Source organism: Nuphar pumila, chromosome 1 (genome assembly GCF_984573655.1).
Source record: "Nuphar pumila chromosome 1, dmNupPumi1.hap1.1, whole genome shotgun sequence".
Lineage (NCBI taxonomy): Eukaryota > Viridiplantae > Streptophyta > Magnoliopsida > Nymphaeales > Nymphaeaceae > Nuphar > Nuphar pumila.
In genome coordinates this window covers 7,612,305-7,634,953 of record NC_143249.1, presented here as the reverse complement: position 1 = coordinate 7,634,953, position 22,649 = coordinate 7,612,305, and the positions used below count along the sequence as shown (strand labels likewise).

General features: G+C 41.7%; 1 protein-coding gene across 1 annotated transcript; it reads right to left on the bottom strand.

Annotated features, from left to right (window-relative positions):
• Positions 1-3,395: 3,395 nt before the first annotated feature.
• Positions 3,396-8,486, bottom strand: LOC149847849 (protein ECERIFERUM 26-like). The gene is made up of 2 exons (XM_090002488.1): positions 8,049-8,486; positions 3,396-4,235 (listed from the first exon to the last, which is right to left on the bottom strand). Exons 1-2 carry the CDS (start codon positions 8,484-8,486, stop codon positions 3,396-3,398), a joined length of 1,278 nt encoding a protein of 425 aa, XP_089858614.1.
• Between the last annotated feature and the right edge of the window lie 14,163 nt (positions 8,487-22,649).

Below are 22,649 nucleotides of genomic sequence, written 5' to 3'. Positions count from 1 at the left end.
CATTTACCAGCTTGTGTTATCCTGCTAGATATGACAAAATTTGATGTCATCCTAGGCATGGATTGACTGCACAAGTATCATACCAAGATCTTCTGCCAAGATAGCAGGATTGTCTTATCTCCACCAGGAATGCCCAAGGTGGAATTCAAGATCGTGAAACTCGTTCAGGTGAGCAGGTTGATTTCATCGCTAAAGGCACAGAACTACGTGAGGAAGGGATGCACTACCTTCTTGGTCAGTGTCATTCAGTTTGAGCCGATGTGAGTCCCGATCGAAGACTTGGAGGTGGTTCGAGATTTTCCACACGTCTTCCCAGATGAGCTGCCAGGACTTCCTCCACCTTGTGAGGGATAGTTCAGCTTTAAGTTATTGTCGAGTACTGCACCAATTTCAAAGGCTCCATATCAGATGGTGCTAGCAGAGCTCAAGAAGCAGTTGCAGAAGTTGATTGATCAGAGATTCATTCGCCCCAACGTCTCGCCCTGGAGAGCTCTTGTCTTGTTTGTGTCATCAAAAGTTTTTTTGGATTAGCTGAGTATTACTGAAGATTTATCCAGGACTTTTCTAATATCTCTCTACCCATGATGAAGCTTTTAAAGAAAGAAGCTAAGTTCATGTGGGACGACAAGTGCGAAAGCAGTTTTCAGATGTTGAAGGAACGTCTTATGACTGTTCCTATTCAGGTCTTACATTCGGGTTAAGGCGGCTTCGTGGTCTATACCGACGCTTCCGAGATATGCTTAAGTTGTGTCCTAATGCATAACGATAGAGTAATCGCATATACATAGCACCAACTTAAAATTCATGAGAAGAATTATCCGACTCATGATTTGGAGTTAGTAGCGGTGGTCTTCGCATTGAAGATATGATGACACTATTTATACAGGGAGCGGTTCGAGGTTTTTACAGATCATAAAAGCCTAAAATACTTGTTCTCACAAAAGGAGCTAAATTTGAGACATCAGTGTTGGTTGGAATTTCTTAAGGATTATGACTTCACCCTGTCCTACCACCCAGGAAAGGCGAACGTCATGATCGACGCCCTGAGCTGCAAGCCTCCCAGCATTTCCATTAGCTTGTTATTCGTTGGGTGAAAACTAATCGAGGATTTTGTATCGTGAGAACCGTTTGCGGTCACTCAAAATTCGACCAGTCTTTCCAGCATGGTAGCTTAATCTGAGCTATTGACCAAGATCTTTGTCAGACAGAAGATCGATGCGTAGTACGAAAAGCTAAAGGCTCTAGCGCAACAGGCCGATACCATCTTCCGAAAATCTCATATTTTGAGAGATGAGATTTTCGCAGAAACCCACAAGTCCAAGTATACGATTCACCCTGGCGGCACAAAGATGTTCAAGGATTTGCAACGCAGATATTGGTGGAGCAGAATGAAGCGAGGCATAGCTGAGTATATCTCAAAGTGTTTGACTTACTAACAGATTAAGATCGTGCACCAACGACCAGGCAGAGTGATGCAACAGATGGAGATTCCACAATGGAAGTAGGAGGACATCACAATGGACTTCATCGTCGGTTTTTCGATGACGCAGAGAAAACATGATGCGATTTGGGTGATCGCAGATCGACTTACTAAATTAGCGCATTTCCTCCCTATCCGCCTCAGTCAGTTTCTGGGTAGCTTGGCAGACCTCTATGTTCGAGAGATTGTGAGATTGCACGGTGTTCCTGTGTCAATCATCTTCGATCGTGACCTGAGGTTCACCTCCAGGTTTTGGAGACAGCTGCAGTTGGCCTTAGGCACGAAACTGAATTTCAACACTGCCTTCCACCCTCAGTCTGACGGACAATCTGAACGTATGATATTTAGACTATGGAGGATATGCTGCGAGCTTGCATGATGAACTAAAAGGGAGAATAGGACTCTCATACCAGGTTGACAGAATTTGCGTATAATAACAGTTATCATGCGAGCATCGGAATGGCCCCGTACAAGGCCTTGTACGAGAAACCTTGCATATCACCTGTCTACTAGAACGAGGTTCGTAAACGGATGCAGGATTCATCAATAGTGCTACAACACTATACTCAGCAAATACATATGATCAGGAAACATTTGTGTTTCGTGCCAAGTCGGCAGAAGTGTTACGCTGATCGTCGGCATCGAGAGTTTATTTTTCTCAACGAAAGGTATGGTTTTTGTTAAAGTATCTCCTACAAAGAGCATTTTTCGATTCGGAAAGAAGGGGAAACTGAGTCTCCGATTTGTCAAACCATTTGAGATCTTGGATCAGATCGGTGATGCAACTTACCGTGTTGCGCTAGCCTCCACATTACGCTTAGATCCACAACGTCTTCCACGTATCTATGTTGAGAAGATACGTTCATGACCCATCGCATATCATTCATTACGATAATGTGAACATCCAAAAAGACTTGACGTTCGAAGAAAGACCTGTGACAATCGTTGATCGTCGAGACCAAGTGCTCAGATCAAGAACAATTTCTCTTGTAAAAGTATGTTGGCAACACCATTGAATAAATGAATGTACATGAGAGCTTGTGTCAGATATCAGAAAAAAATACCCTGACTTGTATTTTGACCAATGAATGCAATAGAAATTTTGTGGACGAAATTATTTTAAGGAGGGTAGGATGTAAAAACCTAAAAATTTTTTTTATAAAGTTTTGGTGAATTAACTACTGATTTTTGCAACTTTTAAAATAATTTGCTAAATACAATACAATACAATACAATCAGACCATCTAAAACACGTGTTTAACTTTATAAAAATCCACCAATGTGTTGGAATCAAATGCTTCAAGAGTTGATCCCTATAAAATCAAGTTCATAGATCACTCAGAATTTAAAGATAAAATGAAAAATACCCAAAAAACCTATTTAGCACTGACCCATTACTCTCTCTCTCTCTCTCTCTCTATATATATATATATATATAGAGAGAGAGAGAGAGAGAGAGAGATTGGGCAGTATTCATAACTAACTAGACCAACGGGAGCTCTGATTGTCTGGTAGGAGCTTGCATGTCACCTTATGTTGGGACGTTGCATGTTTAAAACCCAGTTGTATAGTTGTATAACTGACAGTATGCCTAACCCCAGCTTGCCTATAAAAGAAAATTCATAACTACAATTAAAAACAAGAGATATTTAACAACTAAAATAGTCTCTTCTTTTCGTTTAAAAAAGAAAATAGTAAAACGAGTAAACTCCTTACACGCGCAAAGCTAACACTGCAGCGCATGAATGCAATCCCACACACACACACCACATTCATGCAGAACACATATACACATCTCTAGATACCAGAAACATGAATGCAAGATGCACACGCACACACACACACACGCGTCTATACACATCTCTAGATACCAGAAACATGAATGCAAGACGCGCGCGCACACACACACACGCGTCTATACACCCAACTCCGTCTTGAATGCACGCACCACCGACCCGATCTGGTCCGCGGGCATGCAAACGCTCACCACCCTCCCCCCTTGCTCGTGATCTGGTCCTGGCAGCACGAGTACCGCCCCCTCCTTTCCAACCCCACCCACGAACAAATCCACAAATACCGGCTGTCTGTCTCCCACCTTCAGCCCGTAGCAACGGACCCCCTCCAGATCCACTACTGTCAGATCTCCGCCGTACATCTGGACTTCAGGGAACCCTTCCCCCTCCATCCACCGTTCGATCTCCTTCCTCCCGTCGGCTCCCCCCTCCACCACCGCGCGCGCCAGCTCGGTCCACTCGGCTCCCTCCGCGTCGAAGTCGATCCCCACGCCCCTCACTTCCTGCCGTCCGTTCCCAAGGATCGGACGGCCCTCGTCCTCCCGAACCTCCCGGACGACGATCACGCTTCGGACGGAGCCTTCCCCTCGGAACCTCGCGATCACCTTCCAAGCGACGGCCGAGATCGCCTCGAAGGGAGAGAACCGGTTCCCGACTGTCGATTTGAGCTGCCTCAGCTGGGCCCCGCTGACGAGGAAGGAGGAGTGCTCCATGGCCGTACCGCTGACGATCTTCCAGCGGTCATCCACGGTGGTGGCCGGTTTCACGGGGAGCTGGACCGGTTTGAGCGGTTTCCCGACGGAGGTTTCCGGCTTGGAGAAGTGGGGAGGCGGTATCGGGGGGGAGTTACAGGCCAGCATGTCGCCCCACACGTTCAGGAAATCGCAGGCAGCGAAGGCGTCGCCGAGGATGTGGGACCAGCTGAGCCCCACGGAGAGGCCCCCGCACTTGAACGTGGTGAACTGCAGGAAAGTACAAAAATACATTATTACCCTTGCAGAGATGGTGGGGATACGGGGATTTATGCTTACAAGCGCCTTTTACGAACCTAAATTATAACCAGGGTATATTCGTCCCCGGTCCCAGAACACTTAGAGAATGTTTGATGGCTTGTCCATTAAATTAAGGAACAGAAAAACAAAATGAACAAGTTCTTTTTGTTTTGTAATATTTGTTCCCAGTCCAAAGTTTGTTTAGCCCGTACTGGATGCATGCTGTGTTCCAATTGTCCGTAGTTTGATGACCATATGCGGATAACTTGAAGAGTCATGGTTAATGGGTCGGATTACTTTGTTTTGGATCGTATGACCTGATTCATTCAACATTTTATATGTTTTAACAAGTTTATTATGTATTTTTGGCCGGATATGAATCCAATTAAAAAAATGTGATTCAGAGCCCTAATCATAGAAAAAAAATAAAAACTTTAATCAAATAGAAAAAACCCAAAATAACTATAAAAAAACTTAATTTAAAATTATATTTTTTGAGAAATGGGTAATTTGAGAAAAATAATAATTCATATTATTTTATATACAAACCAAAAACCCTAAAACGCATATTCATATTCATTTTATATAAAAACCAAAAATGCAAGAAAATAAATCATATTCATATTTATATACCGAAAACCAAAATGCAAGAATTCATATTCATAAAACAAACCAAAAACCAAAATGCAATATATTTATATACAAACTAAAAACTCAAAACCAAAAAAATAAAAACAAGAATTCATATTCATATTTTTATAAATAAATCACAAAACACTAAAATGCAAGAAAATAAATCATAAATAAATAAAAAAACCTAAAATACAAGGAAAATAAACCATAAATTAAATATCTAAAATCTTAATCAATAAAAAAAACCTAATCAATGAAAATCAAAGAAAAAAACTATAATCAATGAAAATCAAAGAAAAAATAGCAATGAAAGAAAATAAAAAGGCCTAATCAACAAATAAGCGCCCAATGAAGATCGTACCAGCCCAATATCAATCTCAAAAAAAAAAAGTAATAAGAACGAAAAAGAAGAATAAACAAAAAGAAGAAAAAGAAGAAGAAGAGAGAGAGAGAGAGAGAGAGAGAGAGAGGAACGGAGCCTCATCGCCGCCCTCACCTCTGCCGGCCTAGCCACCGCGCCCTCACATCCATTGGCCCCTCAGCTTGGCTGCCGCCTCACCTCCGTCTGCCCCTCGGCCTGGCCGGAACGGCTAGCCGTCCAAATTTTCACCTGCATATAGACTCATGCTAGCCGTCCAGGTGCATCAGTTGAACGGCTACAATCAACGTAGATCCTCTGACATTTAGTCTGGATGAGAAAGGAACCTAATTGATGTCTTGTTTCTTCACATAAAGCGTAGTGCAATTGTGGTAAACACTGACAGGGGGATGCAAACGTGAATGGCTGACAGCACCCAAATTTAGGGAAGCTAGTTATATACTTGCATTTATGAATAGGTAGAGGAAAGATCGGAGGAGGGGGAATCCAACACAGTGGAACCATGATCCGTCTGTCACATGATGTCCCTGCACCTTAAAAAGTAGAAATGACGGTGGTCTTAAATACCTCTCTCCTTATCTGAATGACCAATAACTCCTTAACCCCCAACTCTTATACTAATGTCTTTTTTTTTTTAAGTCAGAGAAACCGCCCAAGGCGCAGAGACCTAGCCGCGCTGGCTCAGCCTGCCTTTCTAAAACTCTAAGGCTTATCCCTCAACCCCAGGGAGTCGTCAAGCTTGGATTTAACTCTTATATGAATGTTAGCTAAAAGAAAATTTTATTAATTTTCTCTCTCTCTCTATATATATATATATATGCATATGGAGAGAGAGAGAGAGAGAGAGAGAGAGAGAGAGAGAGAGAGAGAGAGAGAGAGCAAAGTTTATTGCAATAGGATGCATGGGTAGGTAGGGATGGCAGTGGACTGGGGGAAAGCGGGCCCCACCCCGCCTCGCCCCGTTTGGACCGGGGATAAAGGGTATGAAACGGGGATGGAGGCGGGGACGAAGATTAAAATCCATCCCCGTCCGGGGGTGGAGGCGGGGATGGACGTGCACTTTTCCCCGCCCCGTCCCCGCCCTGACCACTTTTCCCCGCAATATCCCCGCCCCGCCCCGCCTCATCCTTGTTTGAACCGGGGATGGAGGACATGAAACGGGGATGAAGGCGGGGATGGAGGATAAAATCCATTCCCCGCCGGGGATGGAAGCGGGGGTGGAGGATAAAATCTTGAGGCGGGGCGGGGGTGGAGACCTTGTCCCCCACCCCGCCCCGCCCCCACTGCCATCCCTATGGGTAGGGCGTTTGAGGCCAATAGTTCAAGTGTCAGGCCCCTTCAATTGCCAAGGGCTTCTATGAGGTTGGTTTCTCCCAAAAATCATTTTCAACCATGCAAATGAATAAGAATTAGCAGGTAAGTCCCACTTGAAGGTTGGTGTCCCTCTCACTGATCTTTCATATCAATGACATTTGATTTCGTGTTGGGTGATCCCCGCAATACATGTCATTGACTTCCAAATAGGGATGGCATTGGACCGGCAGAAAAAAGGCTTGGCCCAGTTTGGACTGGGGATAGAGGCAGGGATGGAGGTTAAAATCAAAACCCATGTGGGGATGGACTTATACTTTCCTCCGCCCCGCCCAATCCTCGATCTCCATTAGTAAAATGCTAAAGTACTCTTTATGACAGTGGAACGAGGGGAAACGAGGTCTCGCCCCTCCTCGCCCCATTTGAATCGGTGATGGAGGACATAAAAGGGGATGGAGGTTAAAATCAAAACTCATGCAGGGATAAGGGCAGAATTTTGAGACGGGGCGGGGGCGGTCTACTGCCATCCCTACTTCCAAAGGTGGGTAAACCAATGTTGGACTCTTTGAGAAACCATCACTTATTTAAACTTTCTCTCTATATAGGGTTAATATTAGCTACTAATGAAGGTACCAAACTAACGAGTAGAAAACTTCCCAAACCTCCCTTCAAACCTACTAAAACAGACTTCTCCTCCTTTATCACTCATGGTGGTGGACCAGTTAAGGAGCGTAGAATTGATGAGGTACTTTCAATAGCTCCATCTGGAGTGGGCTTGAATTCACTAGTTGAGCATGCTGACTGTGAGTAGGCTAGGACTTCATCAATTCTACGTCGGTCTGATGTACCATGAAGATTCTCGTGAAGAATGTTAAAGGACTTGAGCGATCATGAGCTCGCAGTAAAAATATTCGGCAGATCAATCGTTTCAAGTGCAATGTAGTCACTAAATAACTGAACTATATACTTCGATGTTTCGCTAGAATTGAGATTTTCCCAAGGAACACAATCTGGAAGTACAAACCTCCAGATTGGTTTCCAAACATTCATTGTTTGTTTTCCTTTTGATTCATAGTTTTACTGATCGAGGTCTTTCTAACCCCAGCTTGCCAATCTAAAAAAAATAGACAGTACTAATCGACTGTACGTTAGCACCTTTTTCTTGCATGCATTATATAACGAAATTATTGGCTATATTCCATCACCACCGCACATCTCACTTGATGAAGATCCGTGTGGGCCCCACTTTCATATATCTCGAAGTGTTGCACCATAAGTGAGATGTGTATTGAGGATTGAACGTAGCCGACGATCTGTTACATACGATACGATAGTAACTGCTCCTAGACGATTTGAAGCATTTCTTGTGAAGTGAACGAACATAAGGATTTAAAAACCATGCAGGTTAAATTACCCTTAAAATTGAGCAAAAAATTGGAAATAATTAAGGAGGTAAGTACCTGAATGAAAACAAGCGGGGAGAAGCCGATCTGAGGACCGATAACCTGCTCGGCGACCAACTTCCGGTTGAGGGACGGTTCCTCCGACTTGAGCCACTCGTCGATGGTCATGGCGCACTTGGCCTCGATGATCCGGACGCCGCCGTCGTTGCACTTGACGAAGAATGGGGGAGAACCGACGGCGGCGGAGTCGGACTTACGGATCCGGCCGGCGACGGGGTAGTAGAGGTCGAGCCACCGGAACATAGGCTTCTTGAGTTGGTAGATGTCGAGGGACTGCACCTGCTCCTTTGGGAAGAAGTAGACGGCCTTGATGTAGTGGAGCCTCATGGCGAGGTCCAGGCCGCTGAGCTCGTGGACGACGCTCTCGCCCGTTACATGGGCGGGCACCACAGACGAGATCCTCATGTCGCTTAGATAATCGCTGCAACACTCCATCTCTCTCTCAGAGAGAGGTCTTATGGTCGTTTAGAAAGACAAATGGTTGGTTTCAGAGAAATCAGAGATCTCAGGCTGTTTCGACTTTAGAGAGAGAGAGAGTTGTCGTCTAGAGAGATGGATGATTGCTTTCAGAGAGATCAGAGATATCAGAGATATCAGACTGTTTCGACTTTAGAGAGAGATGAAGCAGAAGAAGAAGGAGTCTCTTGATCGTCTAGAGAGATCGACGGGTAGTTTTAGAGAGAGAAGAAGAATGCTTTTGCACAGAGAGTGTAGAGGTGTTGCCTTTAAAAAAAGGAAGAAAGCATGTAAAATCGTGTAGCTTCGTTTGACGTTTTTGTCTTTTTCGCTTTACTACCTAAAAGTTCTGACAAACGCCAGTTTGATAGTTGCTGCAGTGGTCAAACTAAGTTTTGAGAAGTGCTATAGCTACTCGTGGCACCAATGGAAATTATCCGTTTGAGAGCCTCTACCGGTAGAGCCACTCGAGAGTCAAGGTGCCAATTTAATCGCTCTCTCCCTCTCCATGAATAACTAAATTAATACGCAAGTCTCGACGGTGGATATGTAGGGGTGGCAATCGGGTCGGGTTGGCGGGTTGGCGTGTCAGTATACCTCAACCCGAACCCGACCCGTTTATTAAACGGGTCGGCTGTGGCAAACACGAACCCGACCCGTTTAATAAACGGGTAACCCGACACGACCCGCCAACCCATTTAATAAATGGGTTGGGTCGGGTAAACAGGTTTTCAGGTTCGCGGGTCAGGTTGGCGGGTTGATGGATCGGGTTGGCAGGTAGGCAGGTTGGCGGGTCGGGTTGGCAGATTGACGGGTCGGGTTGGTGGGTTGGCGGGTCGACCCACCCGCCTAACCCGTTTATTAAACGGGTTGGCGGGTTGGCATACCCCCAACCCGAACCCGACCTGTTTAATAAACGGGTTACACGGGTCGACCCGTTTATTAAACGGGTTGGCTTAAGCCCAACCCGAACCCGCCTAAGAGGCGGGTTGGCGGGTCGTGTCAGAAATTGCCACCCCTATGGATATGGACGATGTTCCTATTAAATGCAAGCAAAAAAATGCCAGCCCTCTCTCCATTAAGTCTATATATCTCTTCACATTTCAATAGATTAACCATTGTATTTAGGGGGTGTCAACGGGCCTGGTTTACCATGACACGACCCGAACCAAACCCTATAGGGTCCGGTATGGTGATAAATAAAAAGACCCATTAAGACCCAGATTCAGATTTGAAAGTTCGGTTAATACATTAACCCAGGTATAGTTTGTGAAATTTTAAACCAAACTCGGACCCGACCCAAGTTTCGATTTGAAAGTTCGGTTAATACATTGACGGGTTTGGTTCATGTAGTTTTTATTGGGTCCGTGTATGACTTTTCTTATAGTGAACCCGAGTAGACCCAAGTTGAGACCCGATACCATACCTGAAAATCTGGTCCAAGTTTGGTTTCACTTGGGTCTGAACCAAACCCGACCTATCAACACCCCTAATTGTATTACTGAGTGAGACTAGTTGAGGGTTGGTGCATAACATTTAGGGGTGTCAACAGGTCGGGTTTGGTTCACACCCAGGTAGAACCAAACTTGAACTAAATTTTTGGGTATGGTATCGGGTCGATACCCGGGTCTAATCGAGTGCACTATAAGAAAAATCATACCCGGACCCAATAAGAACTAGATGAACTAAACCCGATAAAACCATATTTTTTTATCATTTTTACATTAAAAAGTTGCAGGTCTTAATCCAAACTTGGTTTGGGTCTGGTCTGTGTTTTTTTCTTTATATATAAATATAGTCACTAGAATATGAGAACTGAAAATATGAGGACTAATGTGTGAGCTGCGATTTTCAAGATTTTTTCATTCTTTTCTCTTGAATCTAACCGTGTAGATGTGATCTACATGCTTGATTTTATAAGAACCTACTTTTGAATCAGCCTATTTTGATTCACAAATGATATTTTTTAAGGCTTTATAAATATTCAAACATTCAAAAATATCATTTTTCATCAAAAATACAATGACTCAATCTTTATAAATATTCAAGCATTCAAAAATGTCATTTTTTTAATCTAAATTACACTTTCAATGGTTGATTCCTAACAAATTCACCATGCCAAGCACATCGATACGGTTGGATTTGCAAAAAAAATGTCCAAGATGCCAATATTTCTACTTTTCATATTTCAGTCCTCATATTCTAGTGACTATATGTATATTCTAGTCCAAATCTCATTTTCGTTAGGCCTCATGTTAGGTCTTAGCTGTAGGTGATTTTTGTTTGATCTAAACCGAGAGATGTGTTTATCATAATCTATTGAGTAATTGACATGCATTTAATACCTGTGTTTTATGGGGCATGAGGCCGAGGGGAAAAAATGGGTCCCCTATTAATAGCAGGAGTTCGGGGGCAGCGCCTTCGATTTTTTTTTTTAAAGAATCAAAATAACAATAAAATTTGCATTCACATTAAACAAATATAATATTCTAAATATTTATATTATATTAAATAAATGGGGGAGCTCGGGACTTAAAAATGAGCCCCTAAAATTTTTTTGAGCCCAGGGGCCCTGAGGCCCAAGCCCCATTGACCTCTTTACAGGTCCGGCTCTGCATTTAATTAAGTATCTTTCACTCACATATATATATATATATATATATGTCGTTTTAGAGGAGTGAAAAATCAACGGCGCATATTGCGCTATAATTTGATGATGGAAGATTTTTTTGATAAATTGATTTGATCCAAAACATGCACCTTGGTAAAATAAACAATTGGGAACACATACAGGTTCAGATTCAACAAAAAATACAACCACGTTTTCTGAGACCAGTGTTGTCAGTATTGACGAGTATCTGCTTAAATCCGTCGATACTTATAGTATCACCAAAAATTGATACGACTGAATAAGTTATTTTTTAATAAATATAAAAATAACTTAAAATTATTATTTTTATATTTTTTAATAACTTTAACACATGTCACATTATGATTGGCACGTAATATTTTTAATTTTTTTTGGCCGATTCAAAACAATTCACTTGAGAATTGGTACCGCCAATTCACCTAAAATCGTTGGCCAAACAATACACGTCCGATTCCCATACTGACAACATGGGTCTGGACCTAACGAAAGTGGGACTAACTATAACACTAAGAGAGAGATGTGTGCATTGGGATCAAGAATAGTTCTCTTCTCCAGCGAACCTGTAGATGTATTAAGCGTAGTTTCTTTACAAGGAATCATACTTTTGGACTGTGTTTTCAAAATAAAATTATAAATTTTTAAATAGTGAATTATTGATTTTACAGCCTTAAAATGCTTTTACACATGGCAATAGTGTGATTTAAAACCTGCTTTTTATTTAGCAAACCATATACAACACATCTTCATGTTTTTTAAATTTTTTTAACCATCAATAATTTGATTAGACGGTTTATGGTGTGAATGTAAACAGTTCTGATCATCCAGTACCTCAAAGGGACTCGCCACCGAGGTATCCCATGTGGTAAGCAGAGTCTTGTGCCAAGCTAAAGGCTCTGGTTGGAATCCCTCTGCCACATGAAGCGATACCTGGTAGGGGTCTGCCTAACGAGAGGGTGGTGTATGTTCTCCCCCGATGATTCACTGAATCCCACGTCTGTGTTTGGGGGTCTGAATGAGCACCACGTATACAAGCACATGGGGCTCGTATTCCCATGTATGTTGACATCACTTAGCATTGGAGTCTGGTGTGGCTGCAAAGACTTAAGTACCCTTTTTTGCTATTCTTCTCATAAAATGATGGTTTAAGAAAATAACAAAAATGCCTTTTATTCAAAAAAGAAAAAACAAACAGTTAAAAAAAAGGACAAACATGTCCTCCATCCAGAAAGTCGAGGATGATGTTGACTCTTCAAAGTCTACAAAGTGAAATGAACCTTAATCGTTTCGCCGATGGTGATCCGGCAAAACGATGGTGAGCCGACAAAACAATGGTGAGCTGACGATCCGATGGTGAGCCGGCGATTCGATGGTCATCCGACGAAACAAACTTGAGCCATAAAAAATGTCCGTTTGAATTTTTCATGTTCATCTTCTTCTTCTTCCTTCTCCGTAAAACACTGTAAAACCCTCTCCTTCTCTAGAGAAGAAATCAAGGGAGGCAAGTTCCCCCTGAAGAAGGCCATGAACATCAACACTCTCACTCTCTCTCCCTTCACTCTCTACTTCTATGCACATCCAACAGACGATCCTACATTGCTCCATCAAACACCGACTGACCTGCACACTGACTGTAGCATCGTTCAACTTGATCAGTTGTGGAGCCTAATTCATAGTTTTTTCCCTTACAGGAGGGGGTTTGGGGGCTCCTCTCAGCGTGGGTAACATCATTCAACTTTATGAGTTGTGGAGCCTGATTTAGAGTTTTTGCTCTTACAGGAGGGGGGGTTCGGGAGTTCCCTTCGGCACGGGTTCCGGGTGTCGTGGTCAAAAAATGCAAAGGGTGTCGTGGTGAGAAAGACATATGTTTGTTCCAAGCAAGGTTGGAAGAAATCAATGGAAAATCCAACAAAGAGCATCCAAAATCAAGATGTGGATGTCAAGCGAGAATGGTGTTGTGCAACTCAAATAACACAGAATAATAGGGGTATGATTTTTAGTTAAAATGGAGAATGAAATGACAATAAAAATCACTGAAAAATTACAGGAATAAACTATACTCAATAACGAAGACACCACTTTTTACGGATTTGGAATATGATCTTCGGTTAGGGAGATATGACCCTGACAAGTTGGTCCTAATTCGGGTAGCGATTTACAGCAATTTGCTTATTGAATAACACTACAAATCCCTATAGTGATTTGCAGAAGACACTACAAATCGCTATAGTGAGTTTCGACAACACTATAAATCATTATGGAGCTTGTTAGAGATCCCAAAACACTATAAATCGCTATAGTGATTTGAGGAAGACACTACAAATCGCTGTTGAAAAGTCGGATAACACTATAAATCATTGTGGGGCTCGTTGGAGACCCGAAAATACTACAAATCATCGTAGGAAAGCTCGATAATACTACAAATCGTTGTTGGAAGACCGGACAACACTATAAATCGCTGTGGGGCTCGTTGGAGACCCGACAACACTAAAAATCACTGTAGAGGAGTCATTGAAAAAATTGTGGGAAAGAAACAGAAAAAGAAAAATAGAAAAATCGTGGGAAGGGGTATTACGAAAACCTCGAGCAAGAAACAACCGAAGGAAACATGAGCCCCATGATTAAACAAAACGCTTTATTGCTCTTTTTCGATAGTTAAAAGAGGGACCCACGCCGGGGGGAGCCCTCGAACCCCCCTTCTGTGAGGGCAAAAACTCTAAATCATGTTCCACAATGAATCAAGTTGAACGATGCTACCCACGCTGGGTAGACCCTCAAACCCCTTCCTGTAAGGGCAAAAACTGTGAATCAGGTTCCACAACGAATCAAGTTGAACGATGCTACAGTTAGTGTGCAGGTCAGTCGGTGTTTGATGGAGCAATGTAGGATCGTCTGCTGGATGAGCACAGAAGTAGAAAGAGAAGGGAAAGAGTGTGAGAGAGTTGATGTTCATGGCCTTCTCCAGGAGAAACTCTTTGCCTCCCTTGATTTCTTCTCTAGAGAGAGAGAGAGATGGTTTTACAGAGTTTTACTGAGAAGAAAGAAGAAGAAGATGACGATGAAAAGTTCAAACAGACATTTTTGATGGCTTAGGTTTGTTTCGCCGAATGACCATCGGATCATCGGCTCATCATCGTTTCACCGAATCACCATCGACGAAACGATTAATATTCGTTTCGCTGTGTAGACTTTGAAGAGTCAACATCATCCTCGACTTTCTAGATGGATGACATGTTTGTCCTTTTTTTTAACCGTTTGTTTTTTCTTTTTTGAATGAAGGACATTTTTGTTATTTCTCAAACCGTCGTTTTATGAAAAGAATAGCAAGAAAGGGTACTTAAGTCTTTGCAACTACACCAAACTCAAATGTTAAGTGATGTCAACATACACGGGAATACGAGCCCCATGTGCTTGTATACATGGTGCTCATTCAGACCCCCGAACACAGGCGTGGGATTCAGTGAATCATCAGAGTATGGGCATGCGATAGCCCTCTTCCACACGACATTTTCTCTCTCATAGACCAAGTATGGGCATGCAATAGCCCATCTACACGACGTTTAGGATCTTGTCCCGATGAGATAAGACCGTGAACAGAATCGCCATTTACTTTTGAATTGATAGGCTGCCCGAGAGCATGTAGAATCTGAAGCCTACTTAACTGTAAAGTCATTGGACTCATTCCAGATATGGCGTATAATTTGAGATTGCTAGGTAACATTACTAGGAGAAACCACCCAGGGGAACAGAGACCTAGCTGCGTTGGCTCTGCCTGCCATACTTATGATCAATGTCCACACAACGTAAAACTCTGTGGGCTTATCTCTTTCTCTCACCACACTTTGGGTGATTTGAACATAAACCCTTTCCCTAGCGGTCTAGGGCCCATCCCACTACTTCGAACTAAGTTTTTTTTTTCATGAGAAACAGGAAAACCACTCTCTAAATCAGATACCTAATCTTGCTGGTTATGCCTGCCGCACATGCGGTCGCTTTCTCTACCGTGTAGACTCGTGCACACCACTTGTCCTCATAGAGTTGTCTTGCTTTGGCATGAGCAAAGAACATAATGAACTTGCTCCTTATATGCAAGAGGCTGACGCCCAAGGGAATGGAACCCTGACCACCTGTCTAACTCACAAGGCCCTCCAGTTGTATCAAACCCCTTGGGCTCTTGAAGTGTTAAAGTTTGTTACAAGTGTTTGTGCAAACTCAGCAACCTTCATTTTTTTCTGTAGAACTGGCCCAATGAATGTGATCTACATCTTTTTAGTGGGAACCGGTTTTTGAATAGTTCGATTCCCACTAAGTCAATCATGCTGAACACATCTAGGAGGTTAGATTGAGTAAAAACAACTTGGATCCAACTAGATTGTTGGTATAATCAACTTTGTTAAATATATATCCTTTTTTGAATGCCCAAGATAACCCAGATCAAGGGATTGGAATTTGATGGATTCAAAGTCAATCCTTTTGTTCGCTGCTTCACTGCTAGCTGAAAAGCTGCGACCCAACGCATATCTCCTTTTATGTTCTGTTAAGCCTTAGATCCAAGAAAAGTCTCATACACATGAAAAATAGAGAGCAGATCAGGTCAAGGATGTCTAGGGTCCTTTGGTTGTCATTCATCTTTAAGATGAATGGCATGCTTTTTCATAAGTTAAATCCCATGTTTAGCTGCTGATACTGATGGAGCCATTTTTATTAAATTTTCAATATGACTAGCATATAAAGAGATACCATATGATCAACAGGGGCTCTGCTTGTTTGGTAGGAGCAGTTAGTGCAAGTTACCTTTTGTTGGGATGTCGCAAGTTCAAAATCTAATGATATGGTTGTGTAAATGGTGGGGGGTCTACCTAACCTAACTTGCCTATAAAAAAAAGGACACCATATAAGGCGAAAATAGAGTCTGTATGACAAAGGTTAAACCTCTCCGAGGCATCCAAGGGTCACAGACTGACCATATACCCTGTTCAATAAGTGGAAGTTCATCTTATGAAGAATAACCTGTGCCCTTGACCATGATCCGCTTCTTGAACAGTGTTGGCCGGGGACCAAGGCCTTGTTGGATTCAGTCCTAATATGTAAGCCCAAGTATACGAGGAACCCATCTTGGCTTGGGTTGGACCTGGTAAAACTGGCCTCGTTGAAATAATGAGTCTTGTCAGGTTTTGGGCTCCAATTGCAGCCTAGCAGTCCCATCTAGGGCCATGTACCCAAAGCTCACCAGGCTCTTTTAGACCATAAATTAGGCTCAGTGTTGAGTGGATGAAAAGGGTTTTAGGAGGGGAATGGCTTTAGAGTTGACAAGGGAGATGGGGAAAGGATTTGGCAACAACATCCTCATGAGGAAGTAGCTGAATCTTGTCTCCTCTCCAGTCTCCACACTCATTATGACAAGTCTTTCAACGCATTGACTTAAGCCAAGCTATCAGCGTGGCCGTGGGGCTCCACCCGGGGTTTTCCTTGCTTCGGTAATGTTCCTCATCATCAAAAAAAAAAAAAAACTTAAGTAGCTGTTGGACACACCCAAGTCACCCGAGTGGCAGCAGAAAAAAAAACTGGGGCAGTTGTCTGACTGTTTATATACACCGATTTACAAGAGTTTCATGTACCCACAAATACACACTCATAGCACAATGAGAGATTGACCATTCAAAGTCTTAAAACTGTCACTAAGAATCAATCCAAATTACTGCAACTTAACTTTTTATTTCGAGACATCCATTCTCTTAAAGCCATCAAAACTCCAAAGCTAAGCAAGCTTGGGAGAGAGTAGTACTCGGAAGTTCCCTGCCCAAGCAGGTAAATCTCTGGGTGGGGGTCACCAACACCCAAGACATTATGGAGCCCACCTGTGAAAGGCACCTGCATACCCAGTGAGAGTTGAACCTGAGACAAAAGGGTCAGCACCTTCTCAAGCCAGCTACTAGGACAACCCAGGTGGGTGTGAAAACTGTCAGAAACCTTTTAAATAAGGTGGAAAGAGAATACGATAAAATGACAAGGAGAAGCTCAAAATTGTCTTTTTGGTTTTGATGAAGCATGTTTTTTTTTTTAATTTGCAGGGAAAAAAAAACTAACTGAACAGAGTTGTAATGGACGCTAATTCGATCTGGAATGTCAAACGTAAAATGTGGATATATAATTTTGCAAAATATTGAGCGTCTTCTGGTAACTCCGCCTGTGTAGTTATACACTGCCGGTCCCAAGCCCGGATAAAGGAGGAGGGTTGCGGTAGGCCTGTGACAGCCAGCATAAAAACTTTGTCATATCCTATGAAAATGACCAATATGAGAATTTCGTTGGGGCGTTCCCTACTGAGCGACGCGCTGTACTCTCTAGGCCCGGAGGCAGTGATAAATGTGCAAGGGTTGCTAGGTCGTCGCCCAGAAGCGACGCGTCACACCGGCGCCCGGGTGTGGTGTCAAATAGGCAAGGGTTCCCTCGCTTTGTTGGATGGGTGGGGGTAAAGAAGTTAGTCCAAGACCATAAAATTAGGTTAGCCACTTGGAACATAGGGTCTTTAACTGGTAAGTTGGTAGAGTTAGTAGATGTTATGTGTAGGAGAAAGATTGATATTTTATGTCTTCAAGAGACCAAATGGGTTGGTGAGAAAGCTAAAGTGATAGAACCTTGGGGATATAAGATTTGGTATACATGAATAAATAGGAATAGGAATGGAGTAGGGATTGTTATAAGTCGTCAGTTTATAGATAATGTAGTTGAGGTCCGTAGGAAGGGTGATAGAATTTTACTTATTAAATTAGTATTAGGTACGGATATTATTAATATTATTAGTGTTTATGCACCTCAAGTAGGTTTAGATGATTCCATTAAGCATCAATTTTGGGAAGATTTAGATGGAGTAGTACAAGAGACATCTTATGGAGAAAAGCTTTTCATCGGCGGTGACCTTAATGGACATGTAGGCATTAGTAGGGATGGATTTGAGAATATCCATGGAGGATATGGTATAGGAGAAAGAAATGAAAGTGGAGAAAGGATTTTAGATTTTTGTTTGTCCTATGATATGATCTTAGCAAACACTTGGTTTAGGAAGAGGGAGTCTCACCTAGTAACATTTAAAAGTGGGGTTAATACGAGTCAGATAGATTTTTTCCTACTTAGAAAGAGAGATAGGGGTTGTTGCATCGATTGTAAGGTTATACCAGGAGAAAGTGTAGCTACACAACATAGAGTCTTAATTTTAGATCTTAGAATTAGACAATGCCGCAAAAGGGATAGACATAGGATAGATCCTAGAATTAAGTGGTGGGCACTGAAAGGAGCTAAACAAGGAATGTTTGTAGAGCAGGTAGTTAAAGAAGTTGATTGGTGTCTCGAGGAGGATTCAGAATCAATGTGGAATAAGATAGCGGGTGGTATGAGAAAAGTAGCTAAAGAGGTATTGGGTGAGTCTAAAGGCGGTGCACCACTAGGTAAGGATACATCATGGTGGAACGAGGATGTCAAATTAGCTATTAAGATTAAAAGAGAGTGTTATAGAAATCTAAGTAAGAGTCGTGATAATGAGAATTTGGAGAAGTATATGATAGCAAAGAAGGAAGCTAAAAAAGTTGTTCGAAATGCGAGGGCTAAGGTATATAAGGAGGTTTATGACAAGTTGGATACCAAAGAAGGCGAGAAAGATATTTATAGGCTTGCAAAGATGAGAGATAGGAAATCGAAGGATTTGGGTATGGTTAGATGTATCAAAGATGAAACGCAAAGGGTTTTAGTCAAAGATGAGGAGATTAAGGAGAGATGGAAAGATTATTTTGATAAGCTATTTAATGATAGTCATGCTCAAGATCTTGGAGACTTCTCCATTCCTTTTCATGAGATAAATCGTGACTTCATGCGCAAGATTCAAAAGAAAGAAATTGCAGAGGCTTTGAAGAAAATGAAATCAAGAAGGGCAGTTGGCCCAGATGGTATACCTATCGAGGCTTGAAAATGCTTGGGAGAGAAAGGTTTAGAATGATTGACAAATCTTTTTAACTTGATTTGGCGAACAAATAAGATGCCTAATGAGTGGAGGAAGAGTACTTTGGTGCCTTTATATAAGAATAAGGGTGATATACAAGATTGCACAAACTATCGTGGTATAAAACTCATGAGTCATACTATGAAACTTTGGGAGAGGGTGATTGAGTCTAGGTTGAGGAAGGTTGTCATGATATCGGAGAATCAATTTGGTTTTATGCCTGGAAGATCAACTATGGAAGCTATACATCTTCTTAGACAACTTATTGAAAGATATAGAGAGAGGAACAAAGATTTGCATATGGTTTTTATTGATTTAGAGAAGGCATACGATAGAGTACCTAGGGACGTTCTCTGGTGGACAATGATGAAGAAAGGTGTTTCTCTCAAGTACATTAGTATAATTAAAGATATGTATGAAGGAGTAGTAACCAATGTCCGCACTTGTGGAGGGGTGACAACCAATTTTCCGATAACGGTTGGGTTACATCAAGGATCTGCTTTAAGCCCTTTCCTATTTGCGATAGTGATGGATGAGCTTACGAGATCAATTCAAGAAAATGTACCGTGGTGTATGTTGTTTGCTGATGATATTGTTTTGATTGATGAGTCTAGAGCTGGGGTTAATGCTTAGAATTATGGAGACAGACATTGAAAGCTAGAGGTTTTAAGTTGAGTAAGAGTAAGACTGAATATATGGAATGTCGGTTTAGTAAGCAATGAAGTAGTGATGGGAGTGTAGTGAAGCTTGGTGAGCAAGATATACCGGTGAATGATTATTTCAAATATTTGGGATCCATCATTCAAAAGTATGGAGAAATTGATGGAGATGTAAATCATAGGATAAAGGTTGGGTGGATGAAATGAAAAAGTGCTACTGGAGTGCTGTGCGATCGTAGAATGCCATTGCGGTTGAAGGGAAAGTTTTATAGGACGACTATTAGACCCGCTTTACTTTATGGTACGGAATGTTGGGCTGCCAAGAGACATCATATTCAAAAAATGAGTGTAGCTGAGATGCGGATGCTTAGATGGATGTGTGGAAATACAATAAAAGATAAGATTCGGAACGAAGAGATACGTAAGAAGGTAGGTGTTGCACCCATTGAAAATAAGATGCGAGAGAATCGTTTACGGTGGTTTGGACATATTCGGCGAAGGCCTAATGATGCTCCAGTTAGAAGGTTGGAGAAATGGGAAAATATATTAGTTAAAAGAGGTCGGGGTAGGCCTAGGAAGACTTGGATGGAGATGATAGGAAAGGATATGAATGCTTTGAACCTCACCGAGGACATGGCGTTGGATAGAAATGATTGGAGGAAAAGGATTCATGTGGAAGACCCAAAATGAATTTCTTTTTTGGTTCATATCGCTGACCCCAATTGTTTTGGGATGAAGGCGTAGTTGTTGTTGTTGTATTGAGCGTCTTCTGGTAAACTATAATAAAATATATAAAAAATGGAAAACAATTATACAAAAAATGTATAAACCCATAATAAAGTGTCTGTCAACATCATGGTCAGAATGTGATATTTTCAAATAGGGTGCATTTTGAAGATATTTCACACTTTTCCTTAGAATCTATAGGGTTTAGAAAAGATGATGATAAAGAATGGCGATATTTTTTTAAAATATCGCCAAGGTTATTTACATAACCACGTTCTTTTTCTCGATCCTTCCACAAGGTCCCCTTCTCTCTCTCTAGAGAGAGAGAGAGAGAATTTTACCGTCAAAAGGAGCCAGCTTTGTACTAGTAAAATGGATTGAGGATTTAAAAGGTAAAATTCTCACTGAGAATTCCATATTTAGCCTGATATTCCAAAAAGAAATCCCAATTTTTCTGAAAAGACATTTCGGGATCCAACTCTACACTGAATCCCTAAAATCTAATATAAAATGTTATCGCCTTTTTTTTTTGCTTCACATTGGGGGATTAAGGACTCCTCATTGCTGAATAATCATCAAATTTCAGCGTTAACCACCCAATCAGGGGGTTTATCTTTCCACAGGATGCATTCCTCCCTAATACAATACAGAAGTTTACCAGTCAGAATATCAGGCCGCTTACTTACAAATTTACAATTACACAAAATCTCAGCAAGCCTTTTAGCAATTCTGAGGTAATCTCAGTTATAGCAAAAAATATATTATTTGCCAGTTTTATTAGGCAATAGGGGCAGGCTAGTACTTCTATTGTACATAACTCAAATCTAACCTGAGATCATCAGAGATCTCTATTTGACATCTTTAGTTGAAAGTTTGGATCCTCAAATGTATGTTCTGTAAAACCACGCCTCCGAGTGTCCCTCCAGGAAACCTTCTTTAATTGTGAGAGCGCCGCCACCGTCGCTGCTGTAACGAGCAGGGGCAGAGCGCCCCTGCCTTTGCCACTGGCAACGGGTGGGCTGCCGGCAAGGATTCAGGAGAGAGAGAGAGAGAGAGAGAGAGAGAGAGAGAGAGAGAGAGAGAGAGAGAGAGAGAGAGAGAGAGAGAGAGAGAGAGTGTTAAACAGAGAAGCACCACCCTTGTATCAACCGCCGGTTACCAGAGGGTCACCGGTGGTGTCATCATGAAAAGATTACAAACAGAGAGGGATGGTGGCACCCCTGCTATTGCTGCCGACAACCGAGTAGTTGAATTTGGGGAGGCACGGGCCATCTGTCTCACGTTTTAAAACAGACCTATATCGACTAAGTTTGAATTTGAACCGGATTAAGCCGGTCAAGATCAATTCGATCTAGGTATGATGAGATAGTTTGCATGAAATCATATATGCTTGAGAATATAGTCATTGCTTTGTATATAATGTAACAGTTCTACAAATGATTTTTATGCATGCTTTAGCTACAATGTCGAGAATAGTTTCATATATTTTTGTATTTTTTATGCATGTGAGAAAATTGTGTTATTTTAGACAAAAATTCATATTCTATGCTTGCATGTGAACATAATTAAGAATTTAAATAATTTCCTTGAGTCTTTTCTTTTAATTATATTTACTGCAATTTGAGTTATCTTAGCTTGTTAGACTTAACCTCATAAATTTTGAAAGAGACGACATATGAAAATGACTACCTAACGATGAGAGTCATCATAAACGTGGGCCACCGACAATTTATTGATGTAGAGACACTACATCTTCTATATGCTTAAATTTTTATAAATATCAGAACACTAAGAATACTTGAGAAACTTACTTGAGATAAAGAGAAAATAAACTTTAAAGAGTTCATGTGAAAAAAATAAGAGTTGCATAATGTATCATAGGAGTTAATATTTCACATAGTGATTTAGAACTCTAGGCAAACTAGATATGTAGCATGGGCCACAAACTTTAGGGACAAGTATAACTCTTCAGCCAAACTCTTCGACTAGCTACTGATAGATCCTCTTTAACTACAGTGCCTACTAATCTTGATCGAGAGATCACTCAGAGTGGTTCATAATCTGACAATATCATAGAATTGATGTATTCTACATGGGTTGTTAAACCTATAGTAGGC

Coding starts and splice junctions, on each gene's coding strand:
- LOC149847849 (XM_090002488.1), bottom strand. CDS start 8,486: ATGGAGTGTTGCAGCGATTATCTAAGCGACATGAGGATCTCGTCTGTG. Junction 4,236..8,048: donor CCCCGCTTGTTTTCATTCAG/GTACTTACCTCC, acceptor ACTTTCCTGCAG/TTCACCACGTTCAAGTGCGG.